This window comes from Gracilinanus agilis, chromosome 2 (assembly GCF_016433145.1).
Source record: "Gracilinanus agilis isolate LMUSP501 chromosome 2, AgileGrace, whole genome shotgun sequence".
Lineage (NCBI taxonomy): Eukaryota > Metazoa > Chordata > Mammalia > Didelphimorphia > Didelphidae > Gracilinanus > Gracilinanus agilis.
In genome coordinates, this window is record NC_058131.1 from 537,612,419 (window position 1) to 537,630,321 (window position 17,903).

Sequence of the window (17,903 nt, forward strand, 5' to 3'; positions counted from 1 at the left end):
TAATTATAGTAGCCCCAAATTAGAAACCAAGGTGATGCCCACATATTGGAGACTAAATAAACCATGCATATGAATGTAATAAGTGATAAAAATGGATTGGTTCACAGAAAATTAGAAATTTTTCAATGAACTGATGCAGAGTGAAATAAGCCAAAGTAGGAGAATAATTTGTATAACAATAACATTATAGAGAAGAAAAAACTTAAAATATTTTAGAACTCATTCAAGCAATGAAATACTAAGCATCTAGAGGTTTCATTCAAAGATGGAACAACCCATCTCTTGCCAAAAAGGTAATGGACCTAAAATATAGAATGAGATACATTTTTTGGACATGATAAATGTGGGGAATTTGTTTTGCTGGACTGTGCATATGTTTAATGAAATTTTCATTTTTTGGTGAGGTTCAGTTGTTTAATTTGGCAGCCCTTGGGAGAGAAAGATTTGCTTTTAAACATGTTTTTAATTTTTTTAATTTAGAATATTTTTCCATGATTACATGATTCAGGATTCCCCACCTTTCTTCCCTCCCTCATCCCGGAGCCTATGAGCAATTCTACTGGGTTATACATGTATCATTGTTCAAAACCTATTTCCATGTTATTCATATTTGCAATAGAATGATCTTTTAACATCAAAACCCTACCCATATCCCTATCTAACTACATGTTCCATCATATGTTTTTCTTTTGCATTTCTGTTCCTACAGTTCTTTCTCTGAATGTGGATAGTGTTCTTTCTCCTAAGTTCCTCTGGATTGTCCTGGGTCATTGCACTGCTGCTAATAGAAAAGTCTATTATATTTGATTGTGCCATAATTAAACATATTTTAAACATATTTTTTAAAAAGGGAAATTGGTAATAGTAGATAGAGTCAGAGCCAGTGGGAATATGTGTAGTGTGATTAGTTATTTCAGCCTATTCAAACGGTATCTCCCTAAAGATAATAATTTTATCTGTAGTAAGAACTTATTAAATATGTGTTAGATATGATTTTACAAAATAAAATAATGAAAAAGGGGAAACACTATCTTATAAAGGGATTCTCCTAAATTATATAGTTTTCCTATTTCAAAATTATTTCTGTTTGCATCAATATTGGGTACCTCATTTTAGGAAGGATATTGACTAAGATGGAGAAAATGCAGATTGTATACAGAATGATAAAGAACACTGAGTTCATGCTATATGTAGATTAGTTGAATGAGCTAAGGATGATTAGTATGAGGGAAAGAAGACTTGGGGAAGAGGGAGATAAGATATTTATGTTCAATTAGGTGAAGAGCCCTCATATGGAAAAGGGATTTCACTTTTGACTTCCAAAGGGCAGAACTTGAAGCAATCAGTGAGAATTCCCAGGGGACAAATATAGGCTGTAAGCTAAGTGATACAGAGAATGGACTTTTGCACCTGCAATCAGAAAGACCTGATTTCAAATTTATTTACTAGCTATGAGTCCCCAAACAAGTCCCTTTACCTCTGCCTACCTTATTTTAATCATCAGTAAAAAGGGGATAGTAATAGCATCTACGTCATAGGGTTGTTTAGAGGAAAACTTGAGATAATATTTATAAAGAACTTTGCAAAACTTAAAGTGCTACATAGATGATATTATTAACTCTTGCTATTGTGTGTTTGATAATAGGTGAAAAAAATAACTTTTTAACAATTAGAGCTGTCCTAAAGTAGAATAGGCTGTCTCAAGTATCATGGGTTCCCCTTCACTGAAGGTCTTCAAGCAATAAGGCCGATTTGGCCACTTGCCAGGTATGTTGTTGTAGGGAATTAATGTTCAAGTATGAGTTGTACTAGAGAGCCTCTTAAGTTCCATTCCAACTCTGGGATTGTTAAGTATGAAAAAAGGGTAGGTTCTTATAGCTGGAAGAAGACCCTAGATATATGGATTCCACTTGGGTCTCCACACTACAACAATTCTTTGTGATGAAATTTCTGCACTTCAGATTTTCTTAAAATGGTTTCAAAGGAGTCTCTACCAATGCACCTTGGAACTATTAAAGAGTCTCTATCATTTGAACCTAGTATAGAATTCTTGTTCAGTTATGTCCAATTATTTGTTGGATTTCTTTGTAAAAATACTGGAGTGGTTTGCCTAGATCATTCTGCAGATGAGGAAATTGAGGCAAACAGGATTAAGAGACTTACCCAGGGTTATATAGTTAGTGTCTGAGACTAGATTTGAACTTGGGTCTTTTTGACTGCAGGCCTGGCATTCTATCCACTTTGCCACTTAGCTGCCCAGAATGTTAAGAGTCTAACCAATATTAAATAGTCTAATAGCTGCTGCCTAAGTGATTTTCCTCAAACCCAGGGTTGATCATGTTATCCTTTCCCCACTTAATAAAACTTAGTGGCTCCCCATTCCCTACTGGATCAAATATAATAGCCTCTGTTTAGCATTTTACAACATGGCCCTTTTTACCTTTCCATTCTTCTCACACTTTATTTGTGTCCGTATATTCTACAATCCAGTCACCCTGACTTTTTTGCTATTCCTTGCACATGACATTTCATCTACTGACTCTGACAGTTCACTGACTGTCTCCCATATCTGAAAGGCTCCCCCTCTTCATATCTGCCATCTAGATCTCCTTGATTCCTTCATGGATCAGCTCAAATCCCAATTTCTGCAGGATGCCTGCCTTGCTCCCTCCTCTCACTGGTAGTGCTTATTCTCTGAGATTACCTTCCATTTGCATCTTACATATCATATATATATATATTTATTTGCAAGTCTCCTCCATTAGGTAAGGAGTGGATTCAAGAAGACCTGAATTTAAATCCTGCCTCAGAGTACTTACTGTCTGTATGACTATAGGCAAATCATTTAGCCTCTGTTTATTTCAATATCCTTTTCTATAAAATGGGGATAATAATATTAAATACCTCCCAGGGTTGTTGTGAGAGTCAAAAAAGATAATTATAAAGCTTTTAGCACATTTCTTGACACATAGTAGGCACTTTAAAAATACTAGCTGATATTTAAAACATTTTGTTGTGTATTCTTTAAGGCAGGAATTGTGTTTATACCTTTATATCCCCAGCACTTAGCACACTTCTTTGCACATACTAAGCATTTAATAAATGCTTGTTGACTGATCCACTGACTAATAGGAGAAGCAAGAAATCTAACCTGTCTTCCTAAATCCACTTCTGACTCACTATATATTCTATGGCAAAAAATTTAGCCTAGTTTATCTGGTTCTCTTGTTTTAAGAAAGCACTCTCATCTTCAGAGCTCACAATTTTTTGCATAATCAAAATTTTTAAATACATTATTTTTCTGATCTAAACAAGCTTGTGAATGATGTAAACATTATGTAAAAATAGTCATGGTTTAAGTATATTAAATGAGTCTGTATCAATTACATAAAACCATAGTATAAACTGAGATTTCTATTGAAATACTTACATGAAGGTCCAAATGCAATTCACTCCTGTTGGGTTTCTCTTTCTCCTCATGAACCAAGAAGGGATAGGATGGTCCTGGTCTGTATCCCAGGACCCATACATCTCCATCCCTACTGGAATTGTCTTTATATGTTGACTGTTCAGTGAAGCCATCCTTGATGAAGCCCTCTAGGGAAATGCCTAAAAGATGTCAACACATACACAGAAGGTCATCAGTGATGTTGCCTGGAAAAATCTCAATCCAATTTACAGAAATCCCTACGTAAACTCTCGATTCTCTTCTCTTTACTTTTATTTCAGAGCTATCTTTTTAGAATCTGACTTTCTCAAAGACTTGGGTCATAATCACTATTTCTGATTCACATTCATAGACATGTCCAAATTCACAGTCAATAAAGGAAGGCAACTGTTGTTCTCTCTACCTCTACTGAAACCAAAGGTTTGCTTCTTTTTTTGTTGTTGTTGCAGACGCCTTTGGCAATTCAATGAAGCAGATAAGTCCCTTATCAGAATAATATTTTTAAACAATTTAAGGAAATTCCAAATTTCAGCTACAGCTTAGTGAAAATAAATATGAATTTTTTTCCTTTGTAAGTTTATGGACCCCTTAAAATCTATCCTTAAGTATCTTAAAGGTTAAAAACCCTTAGCATAAAGGAAACAACTACTAGACTAATATAGCGCTGCTACAAATTAGTCATGTAACCTTGAGTAAGTTCCTTAACTTCTTTAGGCCTCAGTTTCTTCATCTGTAAAATGCAGGGGTTGGACTAAATGATCTTTAAGATACCTTTCAGATCTAGCATTCTGACCAAACTCAGTATGTTAGTGATGTTTTAAGACTGATGGGAAAGAGCAAAGAGAGAGGGGTCAACCAACCACTGCATTCAGACTCATTGTCAAGCATGTGGCAGGTAAATATACCTATTAAACTGGCAATAGAGGTTGTTTTGGCAACGCTACGCATCTGGGGGCTATATATTTGCACAAGTTGCTTGGCAAACTGGCCACTGCTCTCCAATTGAAAATTCAATTCATGAGTAACATGAGCTTAAAATAAGCCAGCTGGGAAATGGACTGCCAGGCAGCATTTCATGCTGACCTTTCATTCCAGATGGCATTTTTTTTTAAAAGAGAGAAAAGTAGAAACACAAAAGCATCTATTATGCTTCATCACATAGGGGGCACTGTTTCTGCTGCCACCATCTGTCAAATTATCCCAGTATACGGCAGGTGTTTCTTTTGCTTATCTGGCTAAAGGTTTTTAAAGTAGCAACTGAGATAGATTGTGCTCTCTGGTAGTGTTTGTTTAATCTCTACTCAACAGACTTTAGGGTGTCCAGAATGTTAAATCCAGACTGCCCTTTTACCTTAGAAGGACAGATAAAAATAATTCCCCTCTTCAACTGTCATTGTCTGTTAGATCCTTTGCTATTCTTTCAAGGCAAAATGTCTTTAGGCTTTCAGACTTCTCATTTTCTCCATGTATACTCCTATTCTCATCACATGAAGTAGGAATAATGTTTTATAGAACTAAAGGATGGAATTCCCTTCAGATATTCTTCTTCTGACCTTTATTACTTCTTTCTGAGACTCCTCTCTTCATAGGATATAGAATTAGAGGATGCCAAAATTGATTTAATTTATGATTTCTCCCTTCACAATTTTCTTGCCCTCAGTACAACTTTCTCACTTCCAAATCTCTTTCTGTTTCCCCTTTCTATTTTGATACTGGAGTTACTGCTAGCATTAAATATAGTTGCAATGAATGAAAGATGATACATAAAACAAATTATACACAACTACATTGTACACACATCACAACACATAGGAAAGCAAAATACCTTCAAGTTTTTTTAAAGCATGTACAATCAATGGAAACTGTCTGATGGTATAGGTCCTTAATGGTATAATGGAACCATAAAGGTATTACAGAATTTCACAAACTTTAGTATAAATATCAAATAACAATTTTTCTTACTTTCCTGCTTCCCATTTTAAGTGGGAAAATCATCCTTCCATAATGACTGCAAACAGAGCAGTCCTGGCATTGTGCATGTGGTCTATTTGCCATCTAAACTGAGGATGGGAAGAAGCAAAACCCAGAATAAAAAGTTATTTAGTTTTGGAGAATGCTTTGAGAAATAAAGTAATTTATTAAAATAACTTTTTTTTTAAAAAAAGCAGACAGTAGGGGGCAGCTGGGTAGCTCAGTGGATTGAGAGTCAGGCCTAGAGACTGGAGGTCCTAGGTTCAAATCTGGCTTCAGTCACTTCCCAGTTTTGTGACCCTGGGCAAGTCACTTGATCCCCATTGCCCACCCTTACCACTCTTCCACCAAGGTTCCAATACACAGAAGTTAAGGGTTTTAAAAAAAAAGCAGACAGTACCCATATGAAGGAAACATGCATTAGGAAACCTTGACAGGTAAGCGTTTTTGTAAGTATTGTCAGTATGACACACGACCAAAAGCTGAATTAATGTGGACATCGAATTCAGTGCAAAAAGCTTTTATTCTAAATAATCTGATGATACAGGTTAGAATACAGGATACACTCTTCTTTTGAATATATAAAGCACAAATCTAGCAAGTTAGTTTTCCCCTGTTGTGAATTTGTATATTTACGAGTAGGACATGGCCACATTACTTTTATCACCTGATGAATTTTGGTGAAAAAGTAATAAAATTTATCTAAAATCAAGTAAATATATTTCTATTAAAATTTCACTCAAATATCACTCAAAGTATTGTGTAGTACAGGTTCAAGAGAATAAAGCTTTCATCTGGCATGGTAGTTGGCTATTTTTTTAAATCACCACATTTATCATTTCCCTATTTCTTTCATGTAAGTAAGATTAGTCCTATTAGCAGCTTTTCCTACTGTATTCCCTTTTATCACTTGTTTTAGTTTCCCGAAGACATTATTCAAATACACACGTACACACAAGGGTTAATCCTAGAACTGTGCCCTGTTAATGCAACATATCACAGTTACAGTAATAATGGTATGACTTACCTTAGGACCACTCTGAAAGTCTGGGCCTTCCCCATGCATTCAAATGGTGAACTGCATTTCCTGTTGCTAACCTAAAACATCAAACTGGCATTTCCACTGGAAATTGTCAAAAACAGTGGTTGCACAGAGGGAGGGGTCAAATTTGTGGTCAGGTTCCATTTAATGATGGGTACATACAACTAATATTTTTAAAATATCATTCATCATCTCCCCCACTGCACCGTCTATAAGTCCCAAACCCAAACAAATTCCATTTCTGTCATAAGGCAGAACCAATCCCCTTAAATTGAAAACTGAAATTTCTCCTTCTGTTATGTCAACTGTAATGAAAACACTCAGAATGAAGTCCAGAATTTTAAAAACCAAACCTTCCAGGGGAGAGTTTTTATCCTATTTCCTAATTAACACTGAGATCTCCACATCTACTAAGTGTCACAATTTTATCTCATTTACAAAATGATTTTTCATCATGAAAACATTCCCATTTCCGAGGATAAGTTGATTTCCATATACCACACAATCAGATCTGGACAGATCACCTAAAACAGGAGTTCTTGACTTCTATACCAAGGACATGTTGGGCTGTCTGGTGAAGTCTATAGATCCCTTCTTGCGATATGCTTTTAACTACATAACAGTAAAATACATAGGAGATCACAAAGGAAACCAATTATGCTGAAACACAGTAATCAATTTTTTTTCTTAAAAGAATTTCATGAACCCAGGGCTAAAATGCTTCTCCTAAAACAAAATTCCTATGCCTGTCAGGCCTATTCCTCTCACTTTTCCATCAACTAGAATCCTCTTCTTGGCAGCAATGAGAAATTGGTAATGCCTTTAAAATAAGGGGGAAAAATACTCTTCAATTTGAATTCTTCTCATGAATTTCAAAGTGCTACAGCTTCCCAAGCCATCCATCAGGCTCAAGTTAAAATAAATCCAACAAGGTGAAGTTTTCTCAAGTGTGAATATCACAAGTGATATGTTAGACATAGACAGATTGCTTTCCTTACATGATTTAAAACTTGTACTTACAAGCAAAGGAGACAGCAATCTAGACATGTACCTAATGGAAAGTGACAGTGTTAAGTACTCATGTATACTCACTGTATACACATGTAAATATTCATATCTATAGCTAGAAAGACAGCATAGTAATGGATAGGTTTTCCATGTGTCAATTGCAAAGAAAAACCACCACCTACATTACCTTGTAGGTATTATATCACTTAAAGTCATTGAATTAGTTAGATGGACATATTTTGAGACACTGTCTGTCTCTATGTCCATCTTACCATCCTAAATCCATACCACAAGAAGTAAGAGAGGAAAATGATGGGTATTGTGAGTGAAGGAACAGTACTCCCAAAAATATGAGCTTTTGGAGAGGAGAGAAAGAAAAGAAGGAAGGAAAGAAAGAAGGAAGGAAGGAAGGGGAAAAAAAGAAAGAAACCTTCCAAAAATGAAATTATTAGTTTGGTATTTGTTCTTCGTGAACAGATTTTTAGATCCAAATGATTACCACCTCTTTATAATTACTCACAATTATAATATTCACAAAATTTCTATTTAATATTTTATCCTCAAATTTTTCCAATATTCTATATTAAGTTTACTGATTAATAGTGTTCAGTGACCTTGTTTAATCTCTGTGAAAATCTCAAAATATATCACCAGTTTTCTGATAGTTTTCTCCTTTTCTATGACTTCTCAAAGATTATCAACAGAGATTCTTATTCACATTGCCTCATTATTTTGGACTCACAGGATATAATTAACTTGGACTGAGAAATATGGACTCATTTAAAATAAAACTTTTTTACATGGCAATACAATTGGCATTTTGTGATCCACGCTCTCTCCCTCATGCCCCTTTCCCTCCCGAAAATGGCAGGTAATATATGTTATATATATGTAATTACACAATGCATAGTTCTACATTTATCATGCTCTGAAAAAAGTCCATCCTTCTTTAAGAAGCTTTTCTCAATTCTATTCTTGGTGCCTTTCCTTTGTAACTACTCCCAATTTATTCTATGTATGTGTATACTCTCACACAGACGTGCACACATACTTTATATATAGTCATTTTCATGTTGTCTCCTTTGTTGGACTGTAAGTTTCCTGGAGAGCAGAAACTATTTGTTTTTTACCTCTTTTTTTTGTATCCCCAATGCTTAGCACAATGCCTGACACATAATAAATACTTAATAAATGATTTTGGAAGGGAGAAGAGGAACCAATAGGGGGAAATTATGGGCAAGCAATTTGGGGCTTAGTTGAGTAAGAATTTTTTAACAATCAGTTATCCAGAAATGGAATTGACCGATTCACAAGATAATAAAGTGCACTGTCACTGAAGATGTTTAAAGACTTGAATACTACTTTTAGGGACACTTTAAAGGAAGAAATTTATACAATGGCTAGAGTGTTTTCCAGCTTTAGAATATGATTATAGAATTCTAAATCAATCATAAGTATTTATTAAATATTTATTAAATGCCAGGCACTGAGCCAGTATCTGTAACTTATTCACTGTATGAATGAGGAGAGACCTAGGGACAAGAGCTAGAAGCTAGATTTCCTGACTCCCAGTCCAAATTCTATATTCTAGAATACATCTTATTTAATAGCAAAGAACTAGACTCAATGATCATTTCCAATGCCAATCAAAACTTATAATTAAGATAAAATATCTCTTTTAAGCTCACAGATAATTCTTTCATAAAGTGTAAACAAACTCCAGATTCATTAATTTATTAGTAGTTCTTCTTTGATATAGTCGTTATCTCCTATGTTTAGAGAGAGATAAGCTATCCACAAGTAAAATATTTTGCAAAGCTATCCAGTTACAATTGATAATTAAACTGAGGTAATAAATCATTATTTCAGAGTTAAATTCACTTTCATGTATTTTCTCACTCATTCCCACAATTTCCATGATATAGAGGTGTCCAATTAACTGCTGAGAGAAGTGAGGTTTATGGAGGTAAATGAGCTTTCCCCAGTGACCTTTTCTGAAATCTCCTCCTCCTCATAGCTGCTGGGTTCTTTTAAAAACAGAAATACTAAGATTCCTTTTTAAAAGAGAAAAATCTCTTTCTAGTTTAAAGTCTTTTCTCCTTATTCTTATGTTATATAGGGTATTCCAAAGGTCTTGGTATAGTTTTCAGCTATCATGGTTTCCTACTATATAACATGGTGCTTTTACTAATTTCTTTTTCCTTGTTCATGGGTTTTTTGTTTTTTTTTTGTTCCAGGATAAAGTAACCAACAAATCATGCTTCCCATTCCTCTTTTTTTAAGTGTTCTTCAAAACTGACTTCTTCCAGAAGTCCTTATTAGGTCCTGGTAGTAGTATATATTCTCCTTTCATGACATTTGTGAGGGTAGCACTCCATATTATGATGAAGCTTACCAAATATTAAACTGTGCCAGTGACCATTTTTGTTGAAGGAAATTAAAGAGAAAAATCATCAAACTCATCAGAATTCATAGGAGTATGTCAGTGCAGCAGATCCAACCTCCACCCAAGTCCTAAAATAGGATTCACGTCATCAAAGGCAATAACTCTCAGGAAGTCAGCCAATCATCTCAGCAAACAACCATAGTGTTGGCTTTTTCGCAGGCATCCCTGAACAATGCTTTTCAAAGCAGTAGATCTAAGTTATAAAATGAAAATACTAAGTGTTGTTCTTATAGATAATAAACAAATCTGGAAAAGACTTTAATGATAATATAATAATGATAAACCACCAGCTTATACATAAGAAAACTAAGACCCATAGAGGTTGTGACTTGCCCAAGGTCATGTAGTGACAGAGCCAAAACCACAACTATTCCTGCTGAGTCCAGTGTTCTTTCCACATTACAACATTATCTTCCTCCTGAGCTGGACTCGCCAAAAGCCCAGGAACTCACTAGATTGTTCCAGAGTAAAGGTGGATGCAGCCAGAGCGGGCCATTGTCAATGAGAGTTTCATATCTCCCAGAGAATCTCCACTTACTAATATTTTATTTATGTCCTTCTTCCTCAGCCTCCTTCTACAGGAAATGCACAAACATCAGAGAAATATGGTCACTGTCCTCAAAGAGGGCAGATGCCCAAAATTAGAGCACAGATTGCAAATTAGGTAATTATCTTCATCCGTAAAATGATGGGATTGGGCTAAATGATCTTTGAAGTCTCTTACAACTTGAACAGTTCTAGGATTCTAAGTCACAGAGTCACACAGTAATAAAGAAGACTGATTAATGCTAATACACTTTTGCAAGAGCTGAGAAATAACCCAACAATGCTGGAACTCAATTCATAAATATATCTACTGTCAAAGAAAATAAAATGATCCTGATACTGTACTCTGAAATTCAGGCTGAAATTTTCCAGAAGAAATTTTGTTTAATATAACATTAAGCAAATATTCAAGTATTTCTAGCTTGAAAAGAAATATGTCTAAACTGCTATAGGATACCTTTCCCCCCAACATGACTCACTTCTCCAAGACAATTTTAGGTAACATTTATGGGAAGAAAATCTCAATATATGATATTACAGTTCTGAGTTATAATTAGAAATAATTGAATAATTAAGTCATAATCCAAGTCCTCCTGTATCTCTACCTTCTAGGAATCAATGGGATTTCTCCCAGAAATCTATATCCAGAATCTAAAATGAGTTGGAGGCAAAGAAGGCCTTTCAATTGAAGTGGGTAATTCCCTTAGGTGGCACCAAAGGGAGAGGAAGGCAATCATTTTATCTAAGTTAGAGTTAAGTTTGGTTATCACCCTAAATCTATTTCCATAACAAATGCTGTTCTACTCATTTTTTTCCAAAGGGACAAGTATGGAAATAAATATTATTTCTTAATATTTTTAGAGAATCTAAACACAAAGATCATCCCTTCTCCCTCTCCTATCTTTGGATTATTGTGCTGTGTTTTCAAGTCTCCTGTGACCAGCTTTGAAGACATCAACATTGCATTTTATGTGAGATCCCCTCCCATCCAGACCTTGCTATTAAGCAGTTTGCTGTTAGATGTAGCCAGTAGAGTAGATTTTATCCATCCCTATACACCTGGGTGGAGATCCATAGATCTTAGAGTCAGTTTACCTATAACCCATCCTTACCTATCCCAATTAATCATTAAATATCACAGTTACCATACTCCTTCCTTGTCTTTCCTTACCAAGATACCTAGTTTGACGAATAAGAACCCTCTGTAAATCCAAACTGTTTTCCCTGGTTGTTATTCATCTATCTGTTAACCCAGATATTCCCCAGCTCATTGCGTTACCTGTGCTTTTTTATTTATTCATTTACCCATTCCAGTTAGTTTATTTTCTATTCCCATATAACAACTGTTAATAAGCCTCCTCCCACTTCTAGGAAGTTTAGGTAGCCCAGGAAGAGAGAATAAGAAGAATGAAGTCTTGAAAGTTTGAGTCACTGAAGTTTTAAGTATTCAATTCTGGATGATCATGGAGTACAAAAATCTGAAACTTAGACTTCCATGCTCCAGATACTTAGGATGATGACGGCTGCATGGCTTCATTTGAAGCAAGAAGATCTGGGTCCAGGTTCCAACACATTACCTTGCCACACTGGGACTCCATTATTCTATATGATTGTATGATACTCTGCCAAAGAAAGAGCTAAATCCTAAAGCCAACTACATGCAAGTCACCAAATACTATGTTCTCTTTTCCAATGTCTCATCTGTTTCCTGTCCAATACAACCATACTTCAAGAGGTGATCCTAGCAATGGAAGTAAAAAAGTACCATTTTTTTCCATAAATAATATATGCCAAATGTCTTTGCAAGTATACTGCTCTGTATGGGCATCACAGGTTAGCAACAATAACACTGGATTTACAGATGAAATACATAATTTTGAATTTTGTGACTTTGGCAAAGCCACATGGCCTTTTTGGACCCATTTCCTCATCAATAAAGAATATTGGACTAGACAATCTTCAATGTCTCTTTCTAGCTCTGTAATATTACTGATTTGATAGTGGAGAGGTCAAATCTTCAATTTTGAAAAATTTATAATCTAAAAGAAGGCACAAAGGCAAATAGAGAATGCTTTTCTTATATTCTTTTTTTTTGTTCACCTTTGCCAGTCAATTTTTGTGGTCTCTTAATTCTGGGATTTAGTGATTCTTAAAATGAAGGAAAGAGATGATAAAACAAGATGCCTAGCTCACATGCTAGTGTTCCTTATCTAGCAATCTTCCTTCCCAGATTATACCTCCTAATAGCTTTTTGCAGTTATGTCTGACTTTTTGTGACCCCATGGACCATCGCTATCTATGGAGTTTTCTTGGAGAAGATACTAGAATGATTTGTCATTTCTTTCTCCAGTAGATCCAGTGGATCACTTTGTCATGCAATCAGAGGTTAAGTAACTTGACCTTAGTCACACAGCTAGCTGAAGCTGGATTTAAATTCAGATTTTCATAACTCTAGGCCCAGTGCCCTTAACCACTAAGCCACAGTTGCTTCTTAATAGCAAAAGGGTACCAAAATTCTGGAAGTTTAACTCAGAGTCTTGGAGCTGAAAAAAAGAATGGGAAAGAATAAAATGAAGATGAAAGACAGCAAAGACGATAAGAATGCATGTAGGGCAATACTTTGTGATGGAAACAACTTTGAAAAGATGAGCTAAAATCAATGCAAAGACAAATCATAATTCCGGTGGACAAATGATGGAAGCATCTTATCGACCTCCTGACAGAGAGATAGTGAAATTAGGTATAGAATGAGACATTCATTTTTGGACATAGCCAGTGAGAGAATTTGTTTCACTTGACTATGTGTATTTGTCATAGAGATATTGTTCTTCCCCAATTAGGGGTGGAGGGTGAAAGGGAGTACAAATAAATGATTAATTGAAAAAGATAAGAAAGAAGATGAACCGAGGAGTAAGGATACCAAGTCTGTCACTAACTTGGACAAGTTATTTAAACTCTCTGGGGCTCAGTTTCCTCATTTACAAAATGAGACACTTGAGTTAGTTTGGGGTTCCCCAACATTTCTTGGAGAGAATAGAATATTTTCCTGTGCCAAAATTATGAATAGGTCTAAAGAAGGGGCTTTGCTTCCTGAGAATCTTGGCAAATACCAGAAAGAAGTACACAATGGTGGCAACAAACATTTGAGATGAATTTTGAGACAAAGCTTCAGAATAGACTATCTCCATAATAACTCACATATAAATAATGCTGTGAGGTACACTGTGAGATAAAGCATGTGGCTATTAGTTTCCCCATTTTGCAGATGAAGAAGGCAAATGAGGCTCTAAGAGACAAAACGACCTTTCTATGACCATTCTAAGTAAACATTTGAGGTAGAATTCAAATCCAAATCTCCTGCCTCCAAAGCCATGCTGACTTCTAAGTTCTTTTTTAGCTTTAAATTCTAAGTGAAAAGACTGCGGCTATACTTTGAATAAGCAAAACAAGATAACAAGGGTGAGTCCTTAAATTAATATTTCTTTTGCCATATTCTCCAAGATTTTCTTTCTTAGAGATCCTAATCAAAGAGATATAATGCTATTTTTACTATAACTTCAACAAATCAGCTTACTCTCTAACACCCCATTTGGCAGGCACTTCACTTTTCCCTCTGAGAAAGGTTAAAAAAAATGTCATTAACAGATGCTAACATTTCCTACTTTGTGATCCTGCAATCTATTTTTAGCTCTTTGTAAATCCTGACATGGAGTCTGGTGCAGAATGTAATTCCTCACTGAATACTAATCAATCAGCAAAATGCAATCCCGCTGATGTTGTCAGTTAATGAAGGAAAGTTCTCCCAACACAAATTCAACACAGGCATTAACTGTAGTGACAAATGCCTAAGGATTTTTCTTTAAGTGAATAGCTGTTACATATTCAACTCTGGTTGTCACTGAGCTCCTGTGAGCATTGGGAAAAGGGATGTGTTTTTGGACAAGTCAAAATTAAATGTCTAGCCTCAGACAGAAATTGAATGACAGTGGATAATTGTAACATTTCTTATCATCCACGTTTTCAAGCGAACCTTTCAACTGTGGCATTCAGTGAATACTCAGATTCCTGAAAAGAGCATAAAGAATTTCTGTGGATCAAAGCCTTACAGAAGAAGGTTGACCATCAGGTAGGAGAATACTAAGATAGAAACAAGGCACAGCTGATTAGTAAGAAGCTTTACACTCCAGGCTCTATAAAACCCTATGTTATGAACACTTGTAATTGAGAGGAATACTTCTGTTATCTGTTGATCTGTTGGCTAGGCTAACATTTGAATACTTGGAAAACCATATCCTCACTTCAAGCTTCATCTATTCAGAATGATTACTCTAACACATATTTATGATGTACCTGCTGCATGTCAGGAAATGTGCTAGGTGCTGGGGCTACAACTACAATGAAGAAAATGATCCCTGCTGGTAAGGAGCTTATATTCTAATGGGAGATACACGTGTGTATCTAACTATATATATCAAATAAATATAAAAAGGATGAATATAAAGTAATTATATTCAAAGTAGTTTGGAAAAGAGGGCACTAGCAGGAGATCAGGAAAAGCTTCAGTTACCTTTTCTTTTGTCTCATTCTTTTTTTGCCTTAATTGAGTGATTCTTTTCCTCATAATCTCTGGTTAGAAATCAGGTCAGTCATGGGAGTTGCAAAAAGTCAGGAGGTAAGTCAACAGAAATACAGGATTTGGAGTTCAGGCTGGGTTATTAACCAGTGCAGCATCAATGCCCTAAGGAATAAAATGACTTTGGGGAGTACCTTTGGGACCTTGGCCTGGTGGCAGCTAATATGAAAAATAATCTGACAGCAATGCCATCTTTGGACTTCCCCTTTGTGGGAAATATGGTTGTTTAACAGTTAAGTGTTGAACTTACTCCCCAAGAAGCCAAGATAGCAAAGGGGAGAGTATACTCTATAGGTATTGCAGAAAATGTTTATACATTTGTTCTTGCTATGTCTTTAAAGTAAATATGCCTTTGGAAAGGTGAATTGATGTTGAGTAGTTAAATGGAACTGGGGTACTAGTTCCTGGTGCCCAACAATAGGGGGAAAGGTAGGCGGTGGGGAGGCACTTGAGCCAATGGTGGGAGAGAAATAGCCACCCTAAACTATAAGGGTAACCTAAAACCCTGAGAGATGTATGTAGCCTAACTGCCTTGGGAACAGATAGAGCACACACATTACAGTCGCATTCCAGCAATGGAGTATGGTCCATTGCACACGGTCAAATGTACAAGGATGGAAATGAAGTGTCACATATGAGGGAAAAACTGAAGACCAATTTGGTTAAATCACAGAGTGTAGGAGGAGAAGTACTGTCCAATGAGGCTGAAAAGATAAGTTGGGACAAAGTTGTAAGGAATTTTTTCAAGCTAAGCAGAGGAGTCTATATTTGGTTTTAGAGGCAATCAGGAACGCCTGAATTTTACCAAGTACAGAGTGACATAGTTCTGTTCTACATGCAAAATCACTACATCAACATTATGGAGAAGTCAGGGAGACCAATTAGGGAGCTTCTGTCATGTCTGAGGTGAGAAGTGACAAGGGTCTGAATAAAGGCAGCAACTATGAGAATAGAGAGAAGTGGTCATTTCCACTATATGTTTATGGAGGTAGAAACATCAAGATCATGAAACTAAATGATATGGAGAATGTTAAAATTTGTAACTGGTATGATTGAAGTCAAACTGATATGTTGTAAAGCAATTGTTTCCCTGCTCTAGAAGCTTCAGTGGCTCTCTATTGTCTCTACCAAAAATATAAACTTCTCTGGCATTTAAATGATTTAATTATCTCCTTCCAATCTATTTTTCCAGCCTTTTTTTATGTCATTCTTCTTCATGCACTCTATGTCCTAAATAAAGGAGATTACTTGATGTTTCCTAAATATAACATTCCTTTATGCATTTCTTTTTTTTTTTTGCTTTTGCTTTTTTTATTTTTATTTTGAATATTTTCCCATAGTTACATGTTTCATGTTCTTTCCCTCTCCCCCAAACCTCCCTAACCCCTTTTATGCATTTATGCAGGCAGTTTCCTACATCTAAAAGTTCTCTTTTCTTATATCTGCCACTTGGAATCACTAGCTCTATTCAAAATTCAGCTTAGATGCTATCTCCTACACAAATGCTACTCCCCCTCTCATCCCCTTCATAAAAATACTTTACATTTACTCAACATATATTTTGTATTTGCCTCTCTGTGTTGTTTCCCCTCAATATTATATAAGTTAATTTTGTCTTTGTATCCCTAACAACCAGGAAAGTACTGTGCATCTAGCAGGTACTTAATAAATGCTTGATGAATTAAACTGAATTGGACTTCTTTACATTCTATTTATTTTCTTTTTCAAAAAATAAAATTTTATTGACATTTCTGTTTTTTTCTATCAATTTTTCCCCTTCATTCCTCTTGCCCTCTTCTCCAGGAGAGACAACCTATATACAAAATTATGTTTTCTAAAGAAATAAAAAAGAAAAAGTAAAAGAAGTAAAATCAAATAGAAAAACTAAGCAATATTTTAAAAGTCTAAAAATATGTAACATAGTATTGTTGTATGTAAATATATATTTTAATGTGTTTTCTCATATCTCCTCTTTTAGGCCATGCTTTTTCTTTGAAAAAATGTTAAATTCATTTCTAAAAATTATTTTGTGCCCATTTTTAAATTTACATTGTTATACTCATTTTATATATGCTTATATATATGTATATAAACATTACATATTTGGTTCTACTTATTTTGTTCTACTTTAGATATAAAACTTTCCATACTTCTCTGTACTTATAATATGGTAATATTCTGTTATATTCATGTACCATAATTTCTCAATGAATTCTTATAACCAAAAATGTTTCTTTATTTTCATATACAATATTTTGTTCAGCCATTTCCCAACTCTTAAGCACTGACTTAGTTTCCAGTAACTGAGTCAAATTGTAATAAATGACCTTAGAAAAAAATTAGAGCTGGAGGAGGAGGAGTTCAACTTCGATAATGGGGGGAAAACTGCTAATGGGGGTATCATTTTCCTGGGAAAAAAATGAAATCTGACCACACTGCCTTAGGGAGCTAGCCTGACAGCACAAAATGAGGTAGAGATTTAACAATTATGTGTTATGTTAGGGTGATGTGGCTAGCCAACCAGATAGGGCAACCTAAAATTTGAGATGTTTGCTAACATTCAATTTCATCAAGGGGTTCATAAGTAAACTTGGAGACTGCTGCTGATTTAGTAGTTAAAAATTTCTACTATTGTTTCTACAAACAATAATCCCTGTCTTATCTTTGTGGATTGCTTTCCTGATTACCAATCTGGGAAGAAAATGGTGTTTTTCTTTCACTAAAATATTGCTGCCAATTATTTCAGCTCCTGTCCTTCCTTATAAATAAGTGGATTTATCCAAATCCTCTTCATCAGAGAGATATCATA

The 17,903-nt window shown here is 35.2% G+C and overlaps 1 protein-coding gene across 1 annotated transcript in view; it reads right to left on the reverse strand.

The window, feature by feature from the left end:
* FMN1 (formin 1) overlaps window positions 1–17,903 on the reverse strand; it is a 537,406-nt gene that overhangs the window by 381,452 nt on the left and 138,051 nt on the right. The window contains exon 2 of the mRNA XM_044665142.1: window positions 3,431–3,609. Within this exon, the coding sequence (XP_044521077.1) occupies window positions 3,431–3,609 (179 nt within the window). The remainder of the gene's footprint in view (window positions 1–3,430; window positions 3,610–17,903) is intronic.